Raw genomic sequence first — 18,898 nt, 5'->3', positions numbered from 1 at the left:
CATATTATATACTTAACAGAAGTACAATCATATACAATACAAACAACAATTGACGAAACAATGAAAGTATGTACATCCTTATACTTATCTATTTGTGTTATGGGCTACATACGTAGAGGCCGATCACAATATCAGTGGTTGCTCATTGGAAAAGGAGGGATGCAGCAAATTCTGCATTTCCGTTAGTCTGTTTAAGAGCCTTTACCACAGCATCCCTAGGGAAACCTAGATCCATAAGCTGTTTAATCGTTTGTTCGGGAAACGTTCTCCCGGTTGCCGTTGTAGCACCGGCTGTACTTCTTCCCGTAGGTGTTGGCCCCATACCAGTCCTTGGAGCAAGCGCAGGAACAGCCCCCGGTTGTGGTGGTAGAGTTGAACTAGTCTTGGTGGGTGTTAGGGGCTTATCAGACGAAGTTGTAACTGACGTTGGTGCTGGAAGTCCTTCTTGAAAACTTTTTGGGATTTCCGCTTCACTCAAAAAGCTTGTCTCCACTTCTGCTATCCTAAGAACGTTTTCCTTTAAGTCCACACAAGCCAAATGCCTTTTCAGCATGTCTAGTCCTATCAAAACATCGATGTCAGTATCTAAGACGGTAAAACTGCATGGAATATATTGTGTTTCTATTTTGACTTGGGCTTGGTGAATTCTCCCAATAATTTTGCCGGTTCCTACGCCACGAGCTTCTCCAATAAATCTCTTGTCAATCATTCTCGACAGGCCAGTTTTCTTCGCTAACCTGGTGGACATAATCGTTGTTTGAGCCCCTGTATCTACAAATGCCTTTACGGGGTAGTTATTTATTTCGATATTAATGTAAAGCATAGGGACCTGGGTAAACATTTCAGGTGTATATTCGATAGCATTGCGCAACTGTTCATCGATAGCTTGTTGGTCTAAAAGCTCTGCAATCCTCTTCTTGTTGTCAGGATCATCGGGGTTGGCCATTAGTCTAGTATATTCATCTTGGGGGATGCCAAAAGGATTCATGGCGGTGTTATAGCCACCATAACGTCTTTGTAATATGAGCGGGCCCAATCTTTCCCTAAACAACAGTGGGTCATTTACTAAATCATTCAATCCAGGGATTTGCAAAATGAGTTGTGATCTAAGCATTTGATTATTAAGTAGCTCTTGTCTAAATTGCTCTATGAACGCTTCGTCGGACAAAGTAGCAGCATCTGTTTGAATGGAATTGGAAATCTTACCCCTAATCAATAATAAGTCATCGGTTTTGAGCCCTAGTTCTTTTAAAGACTGAGTTCTGTTTGAGTCTAGAATGTCCATATTGTAATATAAGTCGTGTTTTGTTTTGTCAAACCCGCAATCGGCCTGCAGTAATGCTATTAGATCAGTTAAAGCCATATCTTCACTGACTTCAATTGGGCCGTATATCTCGCCAGTAAGTTCGTTTGAAATTGTTAAATCCATCTTTACGTATATTTTTGCTGTTATGTTTGGTATGTACTTTGTTAACTACGTTAAGTATACTTTCTTATTCGACCTACTTTATATATCATTTTGGTATTATTATCTTTTCGGTGGCGATGAATTTACAGGGCGGGGTGGCGACGGGAATTCTTACATAAAGTTTAAGTTATCTATGAATCAATGAGAATTGGCCACTGCCCTCTGATATGACGATGGAAGTGGTACTTTTCCTTTTTAATTTTTTACTGAGAATCAAGAGAAGCTAGAGAGGGATTGGTCTCAATGAAACTAAAAAGGGAGTATGATGAGTTAATAAAAGCAGACGCTGTTAAGGAAATAGCAAAAGAATTAGGGTCTCGACCTCTAGAGGTTGCTCTTCCTGAGAAATATATTGCTAGACATGAAGAAAAGTTCAATATGGCTTGCGAACACATTTTAGAGAAAGATCCATCACTTTTTCCCATACTTAAGAATAATGAATTTACGTTGTACTTGAAGGAGACTCAAGTCCCTAATACACTCGAAGATTATTTTATTAGGCTTGCAAGCACAATTTTGTCTCAACAGATCAGTGGCCAAGCAGCTGAAAGCATCAAGGCAAGGGTTGTCAGTCTTTATGGCGGTGCATTTCCTGATTACAAAATCCTTTTCGAAGACTTCAAAGACCCAGCAAAATGTGCAGAAATCGCAAAATGTGGATTGAGTAAAAGGAAAATGATATATCTAGAGTCTCTTGCTGTCTATTTTACTGAAAAATATAAGGATATCGAAAAGCTCTTCGGTCAAAAAGATAATGATGAGGAAGTGATTGAAAGTTTAGTTACGAATGTAAAAGGTATAGGCCCATGGAGTGCCAAAATGTTCTTGATCTCCGGATTGAAAAGAATGGATGTATTTGCTCCTGAAGATCTAGGTATTGCTAGGGGTTTTTCAAAATACCTTTCAGATAAGCCAGAATTGGAAAAAGAATTAATGCGTGAAAGAAAAGTAGTTAAAAAGAGTAAGATTAAGCATAAGAAATACAACTGGAAAATATATGACGACGACATAATGGAAAAATGCTCTGAAACATTTTCTCCGTATAGGTCTGTGTTTATGTTCATACTTTGGAGGCTCGCGAGCACAAATACAGATGCCATGATGAAGGCAGAAGAAAATTTCGTGAAATCCTAACTTAAAGATATCATGTATTACTGACATTTATATAAGAAAAAAAAAAATAAAAATAAATACACCCTATTGTTGTGTGTGATGCCTACTAAAGAAATTCATATTTACAGCTTCTCGTAGGGATACCAACATATAATAAGAAAAAGCCTCACACATACAATCCAACCATTGGAGCGACAAAGCGGAAAAGCGAGTATACTGTCAATTCTCATAAGAATACCTTTATCCATTATAATGGTTTCGAGGCTAACTTCGACGCTTCACTTAAAATTTTACCGCTAGTTACTTTGCTTGAATGTGGCAAGGTAATGATTACGTTTCTCATCGGAGCTCTTGGCTTCCTTAATTGAGAGGCAAACACCAAAGAACTTGTTAGCAACGCCAAAGCACCAGCTTGATGGATAGAAGCTAACGATATTGGGACTAGGTACAATATAGTTAAAATACCAAGTGTTGCTTGTAAAGTAACGACGCCCATCATAACATGCAAAGAGGTCATCGCGTTCCTTGGAATTACGGCCTTCTTTTTGATAGCGTACATATGAGCAGCTAGTACTGATGTAAACGCAACGTACGCACATGTCCTATGGACCAACTGAACTGTAACCGGGTTTTCTAGCAAATTCCTCCACCACAGATCTTTCTTGTCCTCTCTTCTACAGAAGTTTTCGTCCATTAATTCACGAGAACTAGGGAACCATCGTTCACCCATTTTTGGCCAGGTGTTATAGACCCAACCAGCATCCAAACCGGCAACCATACCGCCACTCATAGCGGTAAGGAAAGACACCGCTAACAAAGCTAAAGAAATCTTTCTCATTGGGCCAATTGCGGGATTATCTAATTTTTTGAAGAGACTAATGGCTTGAACAGGGTTCTTAATCCATTTACATTCTCTCAATATTTCCAAACCAGTCCAGAGCATACCCATGTATAAAAAGAAGGCGGTACCCAAATGCGTAGTAAGTCTATATTGAGAAACGGTAGGCTTTGATTTTCTTGCGTCTAGTTGCTCTTGATCAAGACCAGACTTCACCATCCACCAACCAACAAATCCTTGTAATCCTAATAAACCTGCGAGACCAAACAACCTCTTATTGACATGGCCTGAAGTTTTTTTAGATACAGCGAAATAAACTGCAGGTAATATAAAAACAGCGCCGATAGCACGACCCCACAATCTATGAATCCACTCCATAAAAAATATAAACTTGAACTCGTCTAAATCAATGTGAGAATTCAACAATTTAAATTCTGGTGATTCCTTATACTTGATAAATTCTTCTTCCCATTCCTTCTGGTTCATAGGGGGCAAAGTACCTGTGACAGGTTTCCATTCGGTAATACTCAGCCCCGATTCTGTTAGTCTAGTCAACCCACCAAGAACAACAATACCAAATACCAAACCGGATGTACCTATTAACCAGTAAGCAACATTCTTCGAGGTCTTCAAACGTGATTCTATAGGGTTTGATTCTGAAGCAACATGTGGTTTAAAAACAGGGGAGGAGAGAGAAAATGGACGGATGCTCACAGTTTTCTTAAAATTATATAGTTGAGTCTTTCTGATTTGTTGTCTGATGGTAGAAATATTCCTTGAGGCCCCAATACTTTGCCAGGCCAAACGACTCGAGGTTCTCGTTAATAGCTTAGCTGCCTGCCTGCCCACTTCTATGTTTCTGAAAAGCATGACGTACAGTAGTTACAACTTCAGTGCTGTGCACTATTATATAATACAGTTCCAAGTTACAATAGGAAACTAAATAAACGATAAAGGAAAGATCAATAATTCAAAAGGCAAGAACTTATAAACTGCAAAACAATAGCTTTTTAGTAAGCAGGGTTTCTTTTTTGCTCCTTGCAATATACGAAATATCCGAAAGCCGTAAGCCGCGATAAATGCGGATCTTAGATTACCATATTCTTTTAGAAACCATTTTATAGCGAGCGACATTTTCAAGCGATCGTGGATTCTTGGAATCTTTCTGTCTTCTAATATCATTTAGGCTAGGAGGAGTACATTCAGCAGTTAAAGTAGTTTTTCTTTTCCGCATTGGCGATACACTTTCGGTCTCTATACGATTCTCTTTATTGTAATCAGAATGTAATGCAATTCTTGTAGACACGTCGACTTTACCCATACCGCCCGAGAGTAAACCTGGGACGTATTCTTCTTCAGTTACAACGGTATTGAAAGCTTGGTCTCTGAACCGTTGCTCTATCCGTTTGCTCCATTTGATTAAAATAAGATCTAGTGTAAATTTTGCCAACAATGCTAGTAAAAACACGGATGCCCCCATGAAGAGGATCCTAAATAGCGAAGGAAGGTAAGAAGGTTCCGATGATTTAAAAAGTGTTGGCCTCACCATTACAATAAAAAGGACAACGAATGCAGGTAAAGGCAATCCCAATCTATCTTCTAATTTGTGCGTTCTCGTAGAATAATCCTTGTATATTATATAATAGAACTTATCATATATCTGTGGGCGGATCCGATTGAATTTTGTGATGTAAGCATGCTTTGCCCAATCCACTAACACTTCACTCCCTACCACGCTTACCATCGGCCCACAAAGTATGTTAATGACGATTGATAATGTGGAACGTGGACTCCAGAAATTGATGCTTGTGTTCGATAATGAAGATGACCACGACTGGAGGTTCCTAAGGCCAGTTATTGACAATAATAAGGTCAACTTAAATCTTTCCACTACGTCTGCAATGGTTATTTGGAAAAATCCCTCCTTATCAAATTTCTTTAAAACCGATGATTTGATTTCTGCAAATTGCATGGATAGTAATAAAGTTAGCAAGGCATTGGAATACGAATTCACGGCTATGTTTAATGAAATGGCCTGGTAAACCAATACATAGCCGTGTATAGTCACATATGTCAAGCTCATTGACACTAACAAACATTTATGCAGTAATATCCGTTCCGAGTTTTTCCTAGAAAGCATAACCGTTAATAAGCTCTGGCCCAAACTTGCCAACATTTTGTCCGCCATTTCCAGTACACTGAATAGCATGTACAATTTCATCGTACTTTGCCGTTTTATCCTGTGATATAGTTTTGAGGTGTCTAGTTTGCTCAACAAAATGGATGAAATCACGATGATAAAAATCATACATCTCTCTTTATATTCTCTTGAAGTTATTCTATATCGAAAGGGTATTTTATTCTTATGCCCAGACCGTTGTTGCAGGCGATAATGCTGACGATAACTCTTGAATTGCTTTACATATCCCTTTATCAGTCGTATCGGTAATACAGTAAAGTAATACAAAAAACAGTCCAAGCTTGTTAAAAGTGCAAAGAGCATGAACTTTTCCAGGAACATTGGTATTCTTATCATGTTGAGTAATTGTTCCAATTCATAATCATCCTCATGTTCTTCTTCGCTTTTTGCAGCGCTACTTTCATCTTGCTCTTCAACAATATTGTGTCTATCTATAGTATTCCATAGGAAGGACCACTTTTTGTCTAATCGTGAAATTATATGTATAGCTGACGGCGCACTATTTCTTCTCAGTAAACGTTTTTTAGCTGTGTCCTTCGCTACTGCCGTATCCTTGTGTTGCATGGGAGTGCTGCTTTTTTTTTGGATTACTCGGTAGAATAATATATACACCTTATAGATCGATCAGGTCGATTCAGAGACAGCATCGTGATATTAAAAGTAACTAATTTTCTTATTTCATCTCTTTCCGATATTTTTGTCCGAAATAGGAATACTACAATACAAAATCAGCTGGCATCCAGAAGTGGTCAAAAGCAATGGAAAAGTGAAGAAAGAGACACATTGAGGAGCGAATTGAACAATTCATAAACATTCCCAGTCTAAAATATCTATACATCGGCATCTTAGTTTGAAAAATTAGGACGAAGTTAACAAGAATAAGAAATGGCGACGATTGAAGATATTAAGGAAACGGCGTTAATCCCTTTCCAAAAGCACAGGCAACTTTCCATGCATGAAGCAGAAGTTATAACTTTAGAGATTATAGGCTTATTATGTGATTCAGAATGCAAGGATGAGAAAACATTGAAATATTTGGGCCGATTTCTCACACCGGATATGTATCAAGACCTAGTAGATGAGAGGAATCTAAACAAAAGATGCGGATATCCTCTTTGCGGTAAATCGCCAGAAAGAATACGTGATCCATTTTCAATGAATGATACTACTAAGAAATTTTTATTAGAAAACAATCCGTATGCATATTTGTCGCACTATTGCAGTAAGTTCCATTTTAGATGTTCCCAATTTTATCAAGTGCAACTATCTGATGAAGCTTTATTTGCAAGAACAGGGGTTCACCTATTTGAAGATCCTGAACAGGACAAACACGATATAGATTTCAAAGTGACTTTGTTTGAAGAGTTGCTAAGAGAAAAGGCATCCGAAGAAGACATTAAATCATTGATATCCGGTCTCAAAAAGTTAGGATTAAATCCTGACAGTGGGACTACAGAAAAAGATGATACTGAGCTGGAAGATGATTTATCGAAGTGGTTGGCACAAATCAAAATTGTTGAGAATGATAATCCCAGCATTTTGGGTGATTTCACAAGGGAAGATTGACCGGCTATATCAATGCACCTAAATTCAGAACAGATTATGGACGTTTCATTGGCTGAAAATAGTTAATTCATCATCATAACTTAAAATACTTTACAGCGCCAGGACAAAAATACTGTTATTCGTGTATGTCAAAATGTGGTTCTCAATTTTCTACAATGTAGCGCTTTTATAACTTTGCTATAATTCACTTTGAGTCACCACGTAGCAATTCTTTACATACCTATTGGTTTCTCTGAAGGGCCATCCATATACGAAAGTGTTGCTTCAGAGTTTTGGTTCGAAAATCAACAAGTATTTAATGTGTTGAAGTATCGCGACGTTCCTTCCTTTTGGGCAATAACGGTAGAACTGGCCGTCCAGCATCGAATGGATACAATAGAAGGAAAATTTGGCAATTCAGAACAGTAGATATTTATCTAAGACGACCCAACAGCTAGGACGCTGCAAGAAGAATCGTTCACCTTCAATTTATTATTTGTTTAGCAAGACGAGAGTATGTGGGATTTTTGTGTGATAATTTAATGAAAGTTAGATAGGTGTCTGACTTCGATCTTTCGTTAAACTAATATTCTTAGTTTATAGAATACACTTGAAGCTCTCTTCGAGAACATAGGAAACCCACAGAAGGAAGTCGACACTTCTAGATAATAATATTGTCTCTTTTTTTTTTGTTTTGTATGTTATCAATAATTATCCTACTATTTAGTAAATCTTTTACGTTTCGGCATCCATGGAATTTGATAACCAATTCTCATCATGTATGTCATCTTCCTAGTTTGTGTAGAACGATATACTTATAAGTATATACTAGTCAATTCATGATTTTATTTGACCCTGTTAGTCCATCAATATACGCCATCTTTTTACTAATATATATAATGGCGTTAAAATACCGGTAAATCGTTCAATTGACTATAAGCAGTTTCTTCATTTGTAGAGAATGTGGATTTTGATGTAATTGTTGGGATTCCATTGTGATTAAGGTTATAATATTAGGTATGTAGATATACTAGAAGTTCTCCTCGAGGATTTAGGAATCCATAAAAGGGAATCTGCAATTCTACACAATTCTATAAATATTATTATCATCGTTTTATATGTTAATATTCATTGATCCTATTACATTATCAATCCTTGCGTTTCAGCTTCCACTAATTTAGATGACTATTTCTCATCATTTGCGTCATCTTCTAACACCGTATATGATAATATACTAGTAACGTAAATACTAGTTAGTAGATGTGTTGGAATAGAAATCAACTATCATCTACTAACTAGTATTTACATTACTAGTATATTATCATATACGGTGTTAGAAGATGACGCAAATGATGAGAAATAGTCATCTAAATTAGTGGAAGCTGAAACGCAAGGATTGATAATGTAATAGGATCAATGAATATAAACATATAAAACGGAATGAGGAATAATCGTAATATTAGTATGTAGAAATATAGATTCCATTTTGAGGATTCCTATATCCTCGAGGAGAACTTCTAGTATATTCTGTATACCTAATATTATAGCCTTTATCAACAATGGAATCCCAACAATTATCTCAACATTCACCCATTTCTCATGGTAGCGCCTGTGCTTCGGTTACTTCTAAGGAAGTCCACACAAATCAAGATCCGTTAGACGTTTCAGCTTCCAAAACAGAAGAATGTGAGAAGGCTTCCACTAAGGCTAACTCTCAACAGACAACAACACCTGCTTCATCAGCTGTTCCAGAGAACCCCCATCATGCCTCTCCTCAACCTGCTTCAGTACCACCTCCACAGAATGGGCCGTACCCACAGCAGTGCATGATGACCCAAAACCAAGCCAATCCATCTGGTTGGTCATTTTACGGACACCCATCTATGATTCCGTATACACCTTATCAAATGTCGCCTATGTACTTTCCACCTGGGCCACAATCACAGTTTCCGCAGTATCCATCATCAGTTGGAACGCCTCTGAGCACTCCATCACCTGAGTCAGGTAATACATTTACTGATTCATCCTCAGCGGACTCTGATATGACATCCACTAAAAAATATGTCAGACCACCACCAATGTTAACCTCACCTAATGACTTTCCAAATTGGGTTAAAACATACATCAAATTTTTACAAAACTCGAATCTCGGTGGTATTATTCCGACAGTAAACGGAAAACCCGTACGTCAGATCACTGATGATGAACTCACCTTCTTGTATAACACTTTTCAAATATTTGCTCCCTCTCAATTCCTACCTACCTGGGTCAAAGACATCCTATCCGTTGATTATACGGATATCATGAAAATTCTTTCCAAAAGTATTGAAAAAATGCAATCTGATACCCAAGAGGCAAACGACATTGTGACCCTGGCAAATTTGCAATATAATGGCAGTACACCTGCAGATGCATTTGAAACAAAAGTCACAAACATTATCGACAGACTGAACAATAATGGCATTCATATCAATAACAAGGTCGCATGCCAATTAATTATGAGAGGTCTATCTGGCGAATATAAATTTTTACGCTACACACGTCATCGACATCTAAATATGACAGTCGCTGAACTGTTCTTAGATATCCATGCTATTTATGAAGAACAACAGGGATCGAGAAACAGCAAACCTAATTACAGGAGAAATCTGAGTGATGAGAAGAATGATTCTCGCAGCTATACGAATACAACCAAACCCAAAGTTATAGCTCGGAATCCTCAAAAAACAAATAATTCGAAATCGAAAACAGCCAGGGCTCACAATGTATCCACATCTAATAACTCTCCCAGCACGGACAACGATTCCATCAGTAAATCAACTACTGAACCGATTCAATTGAACAATAAGCACGACCTTCACCTTAGGCCAGGAACTTACTGAATCTACGGTAAATCACACTAATCATTCTGATGATGAACTCCCTGGACACCTCCTTCTCGATTCAGGAGCATCACGAACCCTTATAAGATCTGCTCATCACATACACTCAGCATCATCTAATCCTGACATAAACGTAGTTGATGCTCAAAAAAGAAATATACCAATTAACGCTATTGGTGACCTACAATTTCACTTCCAGGACAACACCAAAACATCAATAAAGGTATTGCACACTCCTAACATAGCCTATGACTTACTCAGTTTGAATGAATTGGCTGCAGTAGATATCACAGCATGCTTTACCAAAAACGTCTTAGAACGATCTGACGGCACTGTACTTGCACCTATCGTAAAATATGGAGACTTTTACTGGGTATCTAAAAAGTACTTGCTTCCATCAAATATCTCCGTACCCACCATCAATAATGTCCATACAAGTGAAAGTACACGCAAATATCCTTATCCTTTCATTCATCGAATGCTTGCACATGCCAATGCACAGACAATTCGATACTCACTTAAAAATAACACCATCACGTATTTTAACGAATCAGATGTCGACTGGTCTAGTGCTATTGACTATCAATGTCCTGATTGTTTAATCGGCAAAAGCACCAAACACAGACATATCAAAGGTTCACGACTAAAATACCAAAATTCATACGAACCCTTTCAATACCTACATACTGACATATTTGGTCCAGTTCACAACCTACCAAAAAGTGCACCATCCTATTTCATCTCATTTACTGATGAGACAACAAAATTCCGTTGGGTTTATCCATTACACGACCGTCGCGAGGACTCTATCCTCGATGTTTTTACTACGATACTAGCTTTTATTAAGAACCAGTTTCAGGCCAGTGTCTTGGTTATACAAATGGACCGTGGTTCTGAGTATACTAACAGAACTCTCCATAAATTCCTTGAAAAAAATGGTATAACTCCATGCTATACAACCACAGCGGATTCCCGAGCACATGGAGTCGCTGAACGGCTCAACCGTACCTTATTAGATGACTGCCGTACTCAACTGCAATGTAGTGGTTTACCGAACCATTTATGGTTCTCTGCAATCGAATTTTCTACTATTGTGAGAAATTCACTAGCTTCACCTAAAAGCAAAAAATCTGCAAGACAACATGCTGGCTTGGCAGGACTTGATATCAGTACTTTGTTACCTTTCGGTCAACCTGTTATCGTCAATGATCACAACCCTAACTCCAAAATACATCCTCGTGGCATCCCAGGCTACGCTCTACATCCGTCTCGAAACTCTTATGGATATATCATCTATCTTCCATCCTTAAAGAAGACAGTAGATACAACTAACTATGTTATTCTTCAGGGCAAGGAATCCAGATTAGATCAATTCAATTACGACGCACTCACTTTCGATGAAGACTTAAACCGTTTAACTGCTTCATATCAATCGTTCATTGCGTCAAATGAGATCCAACAATCCGATGATCTTAACATAGAATCTGACCATGACTTCCAATCTGACATCGAACTACATCCTGAGCAACCGAGAAATGTCCTTTCAAAAGCTGTGAGTCCAACCGATTCCACACCTCCGTCAACTCATACTGAAGATTCGAAACGTGTTTCTAAAACCAATATTCGCGCACCCAGAGAAGTTGACCCCAACATATCTGAATCTAATATTCTTCCATCAAAGAAGAGATCTAGCACCCCCCAAATTTCCAATATCGAGAGTACCGGTTCGGGTGGTATGCATAAATTAAATGTTCCTTTACTTGCTCCCATGTCCCAATCTAACACACATGAGTCGTCGCACGCCAGTAAATCTAAAGATTTCAGACACTCAGACTCGTACAGTGAAAATGAGACTAATCATACAAACGTACCAATATCCAGTACGGGTGGTACCAACAACAAAACTGTTCCGCAGATAAGTGACCAAGAGACTGAGAAAAGGATTATACACCGTTCACCTTCAATCGATGCTTCTCCACCGGAAAATAATTCATCGCACAATATTGTTCCTATCAAAACGCCAACTACTGTTTCTGAACAGAATACCGAGGAATCTATCATCGCTGATCTCCCACTCCCTGATCTACCTCCAGAATCTCCTACCGAATTCCCTGACCCATTTAAAGAACTCCCACCGATAAATTCTCATCAAACTAATTCCAGTTTGGGTGGTATTGGTGACTCTAATGCCTATACTACTATCAACAGTAAGAAAAGATCATTAGAAGATAATGAAACTGAAATTAAGGTATCACGAGACACATGGAATACTAAGAATATGCGTAGTTTAGAACCTCCGAGATCGAAGAAACGAATTCACCTGATTGCAGCTGTAAAAGCAGTAAAATCAATCAAACCAATACGGACAACCTTACGATACGATGAGGCAATCACCTATAATAAAGATATTAAAGAAAAAGAAAAATATATCGAGGCATACCACAAAGAAGTCAATCAACTGTTGAAGATGAAAACTTGGGACACTGACGAATATTATGACAGAAAAGAAATAGACCCTAAAAGAGTAATAAACTCAATGTTTATCTTCAACAAGAAACGTGACGGTACTCATAAAGCTAGATTTGTTGCAAGAGGTGATATTCAGCATCCTGACACTTACGACTCAGGCATGCAATCCAATACCGTACATCACTATGCATTAATGACATCCCTGTCACTTGCATTAGACAATAACTACTATATTACACAATTAGACATATCTTCGGCATATTTGTATGCAGACATCAAAGAAGAATTATACATAAGACCTCCACCACATTTAGGAATGAATGATAAGTTGATACGTTTGAAGAAATCACTTTATGGATTGAAACAAAGTGGAGCGAACTGGTACGAAACTATCAAATCATACCTGATAAAACAGTGTGGTATGGAAGAAGTTCGTGGATGGTCATGCGTATTTAAGAATAGTCAAGTAACAATATGTTTATTTGTTGACGACATGATTTTATTCAGCAAAGACTTAAATGCAAATAAGAAAATCATAACAACACTCAAGAAACAATACGATACAAAGATAATAAATCTGGGTGAAAGTGATAACGAAATTCAGTACGACATACTTGGCTTAGAAATCAAATATCAAAGAGGTAAATACATGAAATTAGGTATGGAAAACTCATTAACTGAGAAAATACCCAAATTAAACGTACCTTTGAATCCAAAAGGAAGAAAACTTAGCGCTCCAGGTCAACCAGGTCTTTATATAGACCAGGATGAACTAGAAATAGATGAAGATGAATACAAAGAGAAGGTACATGAAATGCAAAAGTTGATTGGTCTAGCTTCATATGTTGGATATAAATTTAGATTTGACTTACTATACTACATCAACACACTTGCTCAACATATACTATTCCCCTCTAGGCAAGTTTTAGACATGACATATGAGTTGATACAATTCATGTGGGACACTAGAGATAAACAACTGATATGGCACAAAAACAAACCTACCGAGCCAGATAATAAACTAGTCGCAATAAGTGATGCTTCGTATGGCAACCAACCGTATTATAAATCACAAATTGGCAACATATATTTACTTAATGGAAAGGTAATTGGAGGAAAGTCCACCAAGGCTTCATTAACATGTACTTCAACTACGGAAGCAGAAATACACGCGATAAGTGAATCTGTCCCATTATTAAATAATCTAAGTTACCTGATACAAGAACTTAACAAGAAACCAATTATTAAAGGCTTACTTACTGATAGTAGATCAACGATCAGTATAATTAAGTCTACAAATGAAGAGAAATTTAGAAACAGATTTTTTGGCACAAAGGCAATGAGACTTAGAGATGAAGTATCAGGTAATAATTTATACGTATACTACATCGAGACCAAGAAGAACATTGCTGATGTGATGACAAAACCTCTTCCGATAAAAACATTTAAACTATTAACTAACAAATGGATTCATTAGATCTATTACATTATGGGTGGTATGTTGGAATAGAAATCAACTATCATCTACTAACTAGTATTTACATTACTAGTATATTATCATATACGGTGTTAGAAGATGACGCAAATGATGAGAAATAGTCATCTAAATTAGTGGAAGCTGAAACGCAAGGATTGATAATGTAATAGGATCAATGAATATAAACATATAAAACGGAATGAGGAATAATCGTAATATTAGTATGTAGAAATATAGATTCCATTTTGAGGATTCCTATATCCTCGAGGAGAACTTCTAGTATATTCTGTATACCTAATATTATAGCCTTTATCAACAATGGAATCCCAACAATTATCTAATTATTCACCCATTTCTCAAGATGATAGTTGATTTTTATTCCAACATCATTAATAAAAATCTCAGACTTTCATGGGTGGTAGAAAAGCATCTTCCATGGTTTGTTACCTTCTTTCCAGTAAAAGTATTTCATTAAAATTTGGTCTCTTGGCCCAGTTGGTTAAGGCACCGTGCTAATAACGCGGGGATCAGCGGTTCGATCCCGCTAGAGACCATATTTTTTTTGAAAATCTTTTTGTCTTTTTGTTCAACTTAAAGAATGAATGAATGCCAACTCAGCTTTGCGGGCCTCCAATATGTACCACATGTTGGTAATTGTTCATACTTTTTTAAAAATATAGACAAATTTTAAGATAATTGTTGGAATTACATTGTTGTTAAAGGCCGCAATATTACGTGGAACGAATATGCTGCAATTCTCCTCGAGAAAAAATAGGAATCTACAAAAAGCGAATTGATAGCTCTACATAATAATGTTACTCTATCTTCTTCCTTTTATACTTTGTCATTCTTTATTTTATTACATTATCAACCCTTGAATTTCAGCTTCCATTAGATTTGATGACTATTTTCAATGTTTATGACATCTTCTTATATTGTATATGATAATATATTAGTAGTATGACAGCACACTAGTAGCAGCAGTACTAGTCGATGGATGATCGTTTATTCTTCTTTCAACACGTTCTAAGTATTCTCATTTTATCCTTCTTATATTCCGCTGCCGCCTGTCGCTACTCACTCTACAACCAAGGTAAGGACTACCTACAACAAGAACATGATGATAAACATTGACATGCACCTTCCAATCGTCATTTATATTCGAAAAGAACAAGAATAGGACATTAAATCAACTTACTCTTCCAACATCCCTCATTGGGACGGTTAATTAGTTCAAAAAAATGTTAAAAAATATGGTTCAGGACACACTCCATCCCCGAGGGAACGGCCACAATGTGCGAGTAAATCCTGATGGCACCGCCAAATTAAACCGCCGAAGCGATCAACTTGCACAATTATCCGACTGATATGTGCTATCCCGGCCGCCTCCATCACGGGTCACCTTTGCTGACGCTGGATAAAACTCCCCTAACAGCGGTGAAGGTGGAGCCCCTAAGGACCCAGAACTACCTTGCCGCACCAGACAGAGAGACGGATTCCTCACGCCTCCTGCCAACGGGCTGCCCGCAAAGATCGATTTATTATAGCCGGGACACTTCAGAACGGACTCTCCCGCCTCCGGGCAGACAGCTCTGCCCAGGACAAATTTACGACGGAGGAAAGACGGTTGCCACAACAGGGCACGGTGCGGAATAGAGAACTATCCCTTGCCCAAAGGGCGTGCAATCCGTGTCTAGCCGCGAGGAAGGATTTGTTCCTCGGCCAGAATTCTCAACGTATCCCATCCCACCAGAAAGCCATTACAGCCTAGCACAATTGGAATAAACTTTCGATTTTATACTCCATTTTCTTTCCTTTACACAGAAAATTTGTCAGAAGATTTTCAATGAAAAGTTCCTGGCGATGAGGTTGACACTAATACAATATAGTCATCGTAAGTTTGTTAAAAGAATACCGAGGGTTGTTATAACAAGGAATGTGTGAATCATCAAATAAGACTGAAAATGATATAGTCAGATTGTCACAAGCTATGGATGTCCTGGCTAAGTTGATCATTTCAAAGCAAAAAGATGGATCACAATTACAAGTTGAGTACGAGCATAAGTTGAAAGAATTAGAGAAATTCATTAACCTACTACTGGGATTGCATGAAAGCACTGTGGGAAGTATGATGAATACTAGTGTTCTTGACATGGTACTGCGGAATGGAATAGAGATCATGGAAAAAGACGATCAAAAATATGCCCTGATACCGATTAAAGCCAAGGAAGAGGCAGATAAAACTACGAGCACTATTCAGGGAGTAACCAGCAAAAAGAGTAGTAAAAAGAAAAAAAATAAGATAAAATGTTCATTTTGTCACGAGGCTGGCCACACAAGGGCACACTGCGGTGCGAGACTGACAGTTATACCCAAGAAATAATGAAGGGATCATCGAAGCATTAGACCTACATCTACCTTACTAAGATTGTAAGTACATAGCATGTGTACTGATGTGTTCAGTAGCATTCTTCCATATATTATACTACATAAGGTATGTAAATTTATGTATTTATATATGGAAAAAAGAAATTGAAAGAAAAGAAAAGGAAAGATACTTAGTTATGAATCAATCAGAATACGCATATAACAAAAAAAAAAAGTGGAATGAGAAAGGAATAAAGGATAATCTTTTCCCCTATATTTTTGTATTGGTTTTTTTTTGGCAAATATTTTCTTGTTTTCTGTAATTCATGTCATTTATTGGTAACTCATTTGCCAAGAACATTATCGGAAAAAATAAGTTTACCCTCCAATTGCTGCTTTAGTCGTAAAGGTATGAATTTACTGCTTTTCTTGTTCTTGTCTTTGTTTTAGAACTAATGGGTGGCCTGTTACTCTGAAGTAAATATCTTTAACATCGTCAGTCATGGATTCGAAATGAGAGGATGCGTCGTATGATCTGGATAAGTAAATGTTATCCTTAGAGCCGTCTTCTCTTGGTTCAAATAATTCGGCAATTCCCATGAATTTTTCTTCGATTGGTCCCAGAAGTTTGAAAGCAGGCTCTAATTCTATATGTGGTTTATCAGTTTCAATGATTGTAGAAATAATTGCTAAATAGTGACCCTTGGAGCAAACGTTATGCGCATCTGAAACAATCGCAACGTATATATCGCTTTTCCTTCCCAGTTGGCTTTGTGGGATAATAATTTGTAAAGAATCCGCGTTACTGGTGTTCGGAACTGGATGGTTAAGAATACAGATGGCTCTAATAACTCTTTGACCAGTAGATTTACATTTTTCGGGAAAATAAGTTGGATCAGCAATAACCAATGGGGCCTTGAAAGTTCCCAGCTTAGTCTTGACCCCTTCAAATTTTCCTGTGTCTTTTTTATACAATACTTCATCAATTGGAGTGTCTAGCATGTAAGTACCACCGTAAATAGCCGACAAACGAGCAAATCCTTGTGGAAGTTCGCCTAACCCATACATAGGATACAAATAAGGTGATTTACCGTAACGGGCAACACTTTGGCAATATAACAAAATCCTCTCAAACGATGGCCTAGCAGGTTGTTGTAAGTAGTCATCATTGGTCCATAAAGCCATTGCATGACCGATGAATTCTTTGGTAGAATTGCCTAACCCAAATTTATAATACACTTCATCCATGGTATTCTTGTCTAAGTCTAATCCTTGATGAGTGGACAAGTCATCTTCTTTGTAAGAGCTAATCCATTCTAAAAATTTCTTCATTCTACGTTTTTCAAAAATACCCATCAATGGCGATGAAATGGCTTCTATTTCATTAGCTGGCACTTTGTAAATTTTGCCTTGCTTAAAAACGTAGGAGCCAGAAACTTGCTTGAAATCGACATATCTGGTCACATCGGTATGTATTAAAATATTTGTCAGCTCACCATTGGCCATCAGGAATTTAGGAATTAAGTCGACATTCCAATCTCTATCTTTACCAAACTTGGACTCCCGTTCCTCTTTACTGATCGGATTTTGTTTAAATTTTTCATACAATTGAGATAAGGTCACAGAAGCAGCTTCGCCACCATAATGGTCTTGCTTGTCAATATGTAATACCTTTTTTCCATCTACAGAGAGTAAACCAGATAAGATACATTCGGTAATACCGGTACCTAAGACAATCACGTCGTAGTCAGTGTCTATTGTTTCTTGATCCATTGTGTTATGCTATATAAGTGGTTATTCACTAACAGTTATGATGGAAGGGGAGTAAAGAAAAGGAAAAGACTAATTGCAGTCCTGCTTTGAAAAATATCCTTCCTTGAAAAAAGACTATGTTAGAAATTTGATGGGACGACGTCTCAAGCAAGAATGAAGTAGAACCTTTTCTACTAACAAAATCGGGATAAATCAGCCGACGTGTTGAAACTACATCTACAATCCCTCGCTGAAGCTTCCCACGGCCAAGATTTTGGAGCCCACAGGAGAGGGGAAAACACCGCCAATGTGAGATAAACGATTCAAACATAAGGGTAACCTAAAGATAACGGTTTTGAGCGTTTACGGCCTACTTTACTATGCAACAGCAGATGTTGGATAATAGAGAAGTTTGAGTGATAGATTGTAGAAAGTACAAGAATATGGGTGTATTACGGGAGTTAACAGAGGTATGTACTTTATCAAATGTGGTCTGATATTTTTTTCTTGAAAACAGTCTTGGCTATGTAATTTTTTAAGTTTTGCGCCTTTAGCTCATGTTTAGTTTCTGGTGGGGGAAGCGGTAATTATTTTAAAGTAGCCAACATAAGCAAAATATATGGAGAAAAAGAAGAATACCGTCGGAACCGCTAAAAGTATGTTTTTGTTACAGGATTGTAAAGCTTGTATCGCTTGGCAAGAGTTTGATTGGCCATTCTTGTAACTATTAGTTATTAAGCGGATTTGTCTCTTTTCAACTAGTTTCGAAGATGTCTCAAGAGATTGG

The 18,898-nt window shown here is 37.6% G+C and overlaps 10 protein-coding genes and 2 non-coding genes across 12 annotated transcripts, besides 8 other annotated features; 6 read left to right on the top strand and 6 right to left on the bottom strand.

Annotated features, from left to right (window-relative positions):
* Positions 1-142: 142 nt before the first annotated feature.
* Positions 143-1,429, bottom strand: DDI1 (Ddi1p; the record flags this gene model as incomplete). The annotated part of the gene is made up of 1 exon (NM_001179033.3): positions 143-1,429. The coding sequence occupies one exon, from the start codon at positions 1,427-1,429 to the stop codon at positions 143-145; it is 1,287 nt and encodes a 428-aa protein (NP_011070.3).
* A 282-nt stretch (positions 1,430-1,711) lies between these two features.
* MAG1 (DNA-3-methyladenine glycosylase II) lies at positions 1,712-2,602 on the top strand (the record flags this gene model as incomplete). Its single annotated transcript, NM_001179032.1, has 1 exon — positions 1,712-2,602. The coding sequence occupies one exon, from the start codon at positions 1,712-1,714 to the stop codon at positions 2,600-2,602; it is 891 nt and encodes a 296-aa protein (NP_011069.1).
* Positions 2,603-2,828: 226 nt separating this feature from the next.
* On the bottom strand, positions 2,829-4,289 carry COX15 (Cox15p; the record flags this gene model as incomplete). The annotated part of the gene is made up of 1 exon (NM_001179031.1): positions 2,829-4,289. The coding sequence occupies one exon, from the start codon at positions 4,287-4,289 to the stop codon at positions 2,829-2,831; it is 1,461 nt and encodes a 486-aa protein (NP_011068.1).
* A 223-nt stretch (positions 4,290-4,512) lies between these two features.
* Positions 4,513-6,183, bottom strand: EMP65 (Emp65p; the record flags this gene model as incomplete). The annotated part of the gene is made up of 1 exon (NM_001179030.3): positions 4,513-6,183. The coding sequence occupies one exon, from the start codon at positions 6,181-6,183 to the stop codon at positions 4,513-4,515; it is 1,671 nt and encodes a 556-aa protein (NP_011067.3).
* A 321-nt stretch (positions 6,184-6,504) lies between these two features.
* Positions 6,505-7,185, top strand: RTR1 (RNA polymerase II subunit B1 CTD phosphatase RTR1; the record flags this gene model as incomplete). The annotated part of the gene is made up of 1 exon (NM_001179029.3): positions 6,505-7,185. One exon carries the CDS (start codon positions 6,505-6,507, stop codon positions 7,183-7,185), a length of 681 nt encoding a protein of 226 aa, NP_011066.3.
* Positions 7,186-8,121: 936 nt separating this feature from the next.
* Positions 8,122-8,474: a long terminal repeat (Ty1 LTR).
* On the bottom strand, positions 8,170-8,274 carry YER138W-A (uncharacterized protein; the record flags this gene model as incomplete). The annotated part of the gene is made up of 1 exon (NM_001184332.1): positions 8,170-8,274. The coding sequence occupies one exon, from the start codon at positions 8,272-8,274 to the stop codon at positions 8,170-8,172; it is 105 nt and encodes a 34-aa protein (NP_011065.1).
* Positions 8,428-8,764: a long terminal repeat (Ty1 LTR).
* Positions 8,428-14,351: a mobile genetic element (YERCTy1-1; Ty1 element, LTR retrotransposon of the Copia (Pseudoviridae) group; contains co-transcribed genes TYA Gag and TYB Pol, encoding proteins involved in structure and function of virus-like particles, flanked by two direct repeats).
* YER137C-A (gag protein) lies at positions 8,724-10,046 on the top strand (the record flags this gene model as incomplete). Its single annotated transcript, NM_001184428.1, has 1 exon — positions 8,724-10,046. The coding sequence occupies one exon, from the start codon at positions 8,724-8,726 to the stop codon at positions 10,044-10,046; it is 1,323 nt and encodes a 440-aa protein (NP_058155.1).
* YER138C (gag-pol fusion protein) lies at positions 8,724-13,992 on the top strand (the record flags this gene model as incomplete). Its single annotated transcript, NM_001179028.4, is given in 1 exon segment — positions 8,724-13,992. Coding segments are annotated over 1 exon segment (5,268 nt in total).
* Positions 12,609-12,914: a long terminal repeat (Ty1 LTR).
* Positions 14,015-14,351: a long terminal repeat (Ty1 LTR).
* A 121-nt stretch (positions 14,352-14,472) lies between these two features.
* YNCE0025C lies at positions 14,473-14,546 on the top strand. The gene has a single exon. It is a non-coding gene; the product is annotated as a tRNA-Ile (tRNA).
* Positions 14,547-14,675: 129 nt separating this feature from the next.
* Positions 14,676-15,014: a long terminal repeat (Ty1 LTR).
* Positions 15,013-15,332: an origin of replication (ARS519; Autonomously Replicating Sequence).
* SCR1 lies at positions 15,240-15,761 on the bottom strand. Its single transcript, NR_132171.1, has one exon.
* A 167-nt stretch (positions 15,762-15,928) lies between these two features.
* YER137C (uncharacterized protein) lies at positions 15,929-16,375 on the top strand (the record flags this gene model as incomplete). The annotated part of the gene is made up of 1 exon (NM_001179027.3): positions 15,929-16,375. One exon carries the CDS (start codon positions 15,929-15,931, stop codon positions 16,373-16,375), a length of 447 nt encoding a protein of 148 aa, NP_011063.3.
* Positions 16,376-16,776: 401 nt separating this feature from the next.
* GDI1 (Gdi1p) lies at positions 16,777-18,132 on the bottom strand (the record flags this gene model as incomplete). Its single annotated transcript, NM_001179026.1, has 1 exon — positions 16,777-18,132. The coding sequence occupies one exon, from the start codon at positions 18,130-18,132 to the stop codon at positions 16,777-16,779; it is 1,356 nt and encodes a 451-aa protein (NP_011062.1).
* Positions 18,133-18,565: 433 nt separating this feature from the next.
* Positions 18,566-18,814: an origin of replication (ARS518; Autonomously Replicating Sequence).
* Positions 18,815-18,898: the final 84 nt, after the last annotated feature.

This window comes from Saccharomyces cerevisiae, chromosome V (assembly GCF_000146045.2).
Source record: "Saccharomyces cerevisiae S288C chromosome V, complete sequence".
NCBI lineage: Eukaryota > Fungi > Ascomycota > Saccharomycetes > Saccharomycetales > Saccharomycetaceae > Saccharomyces > Saccharomyces cerevisiae.
Note: the sequence above shows the minus strand (reverse complement) of the source record. Positions and strands in the feature narration are given on the sequence as shown.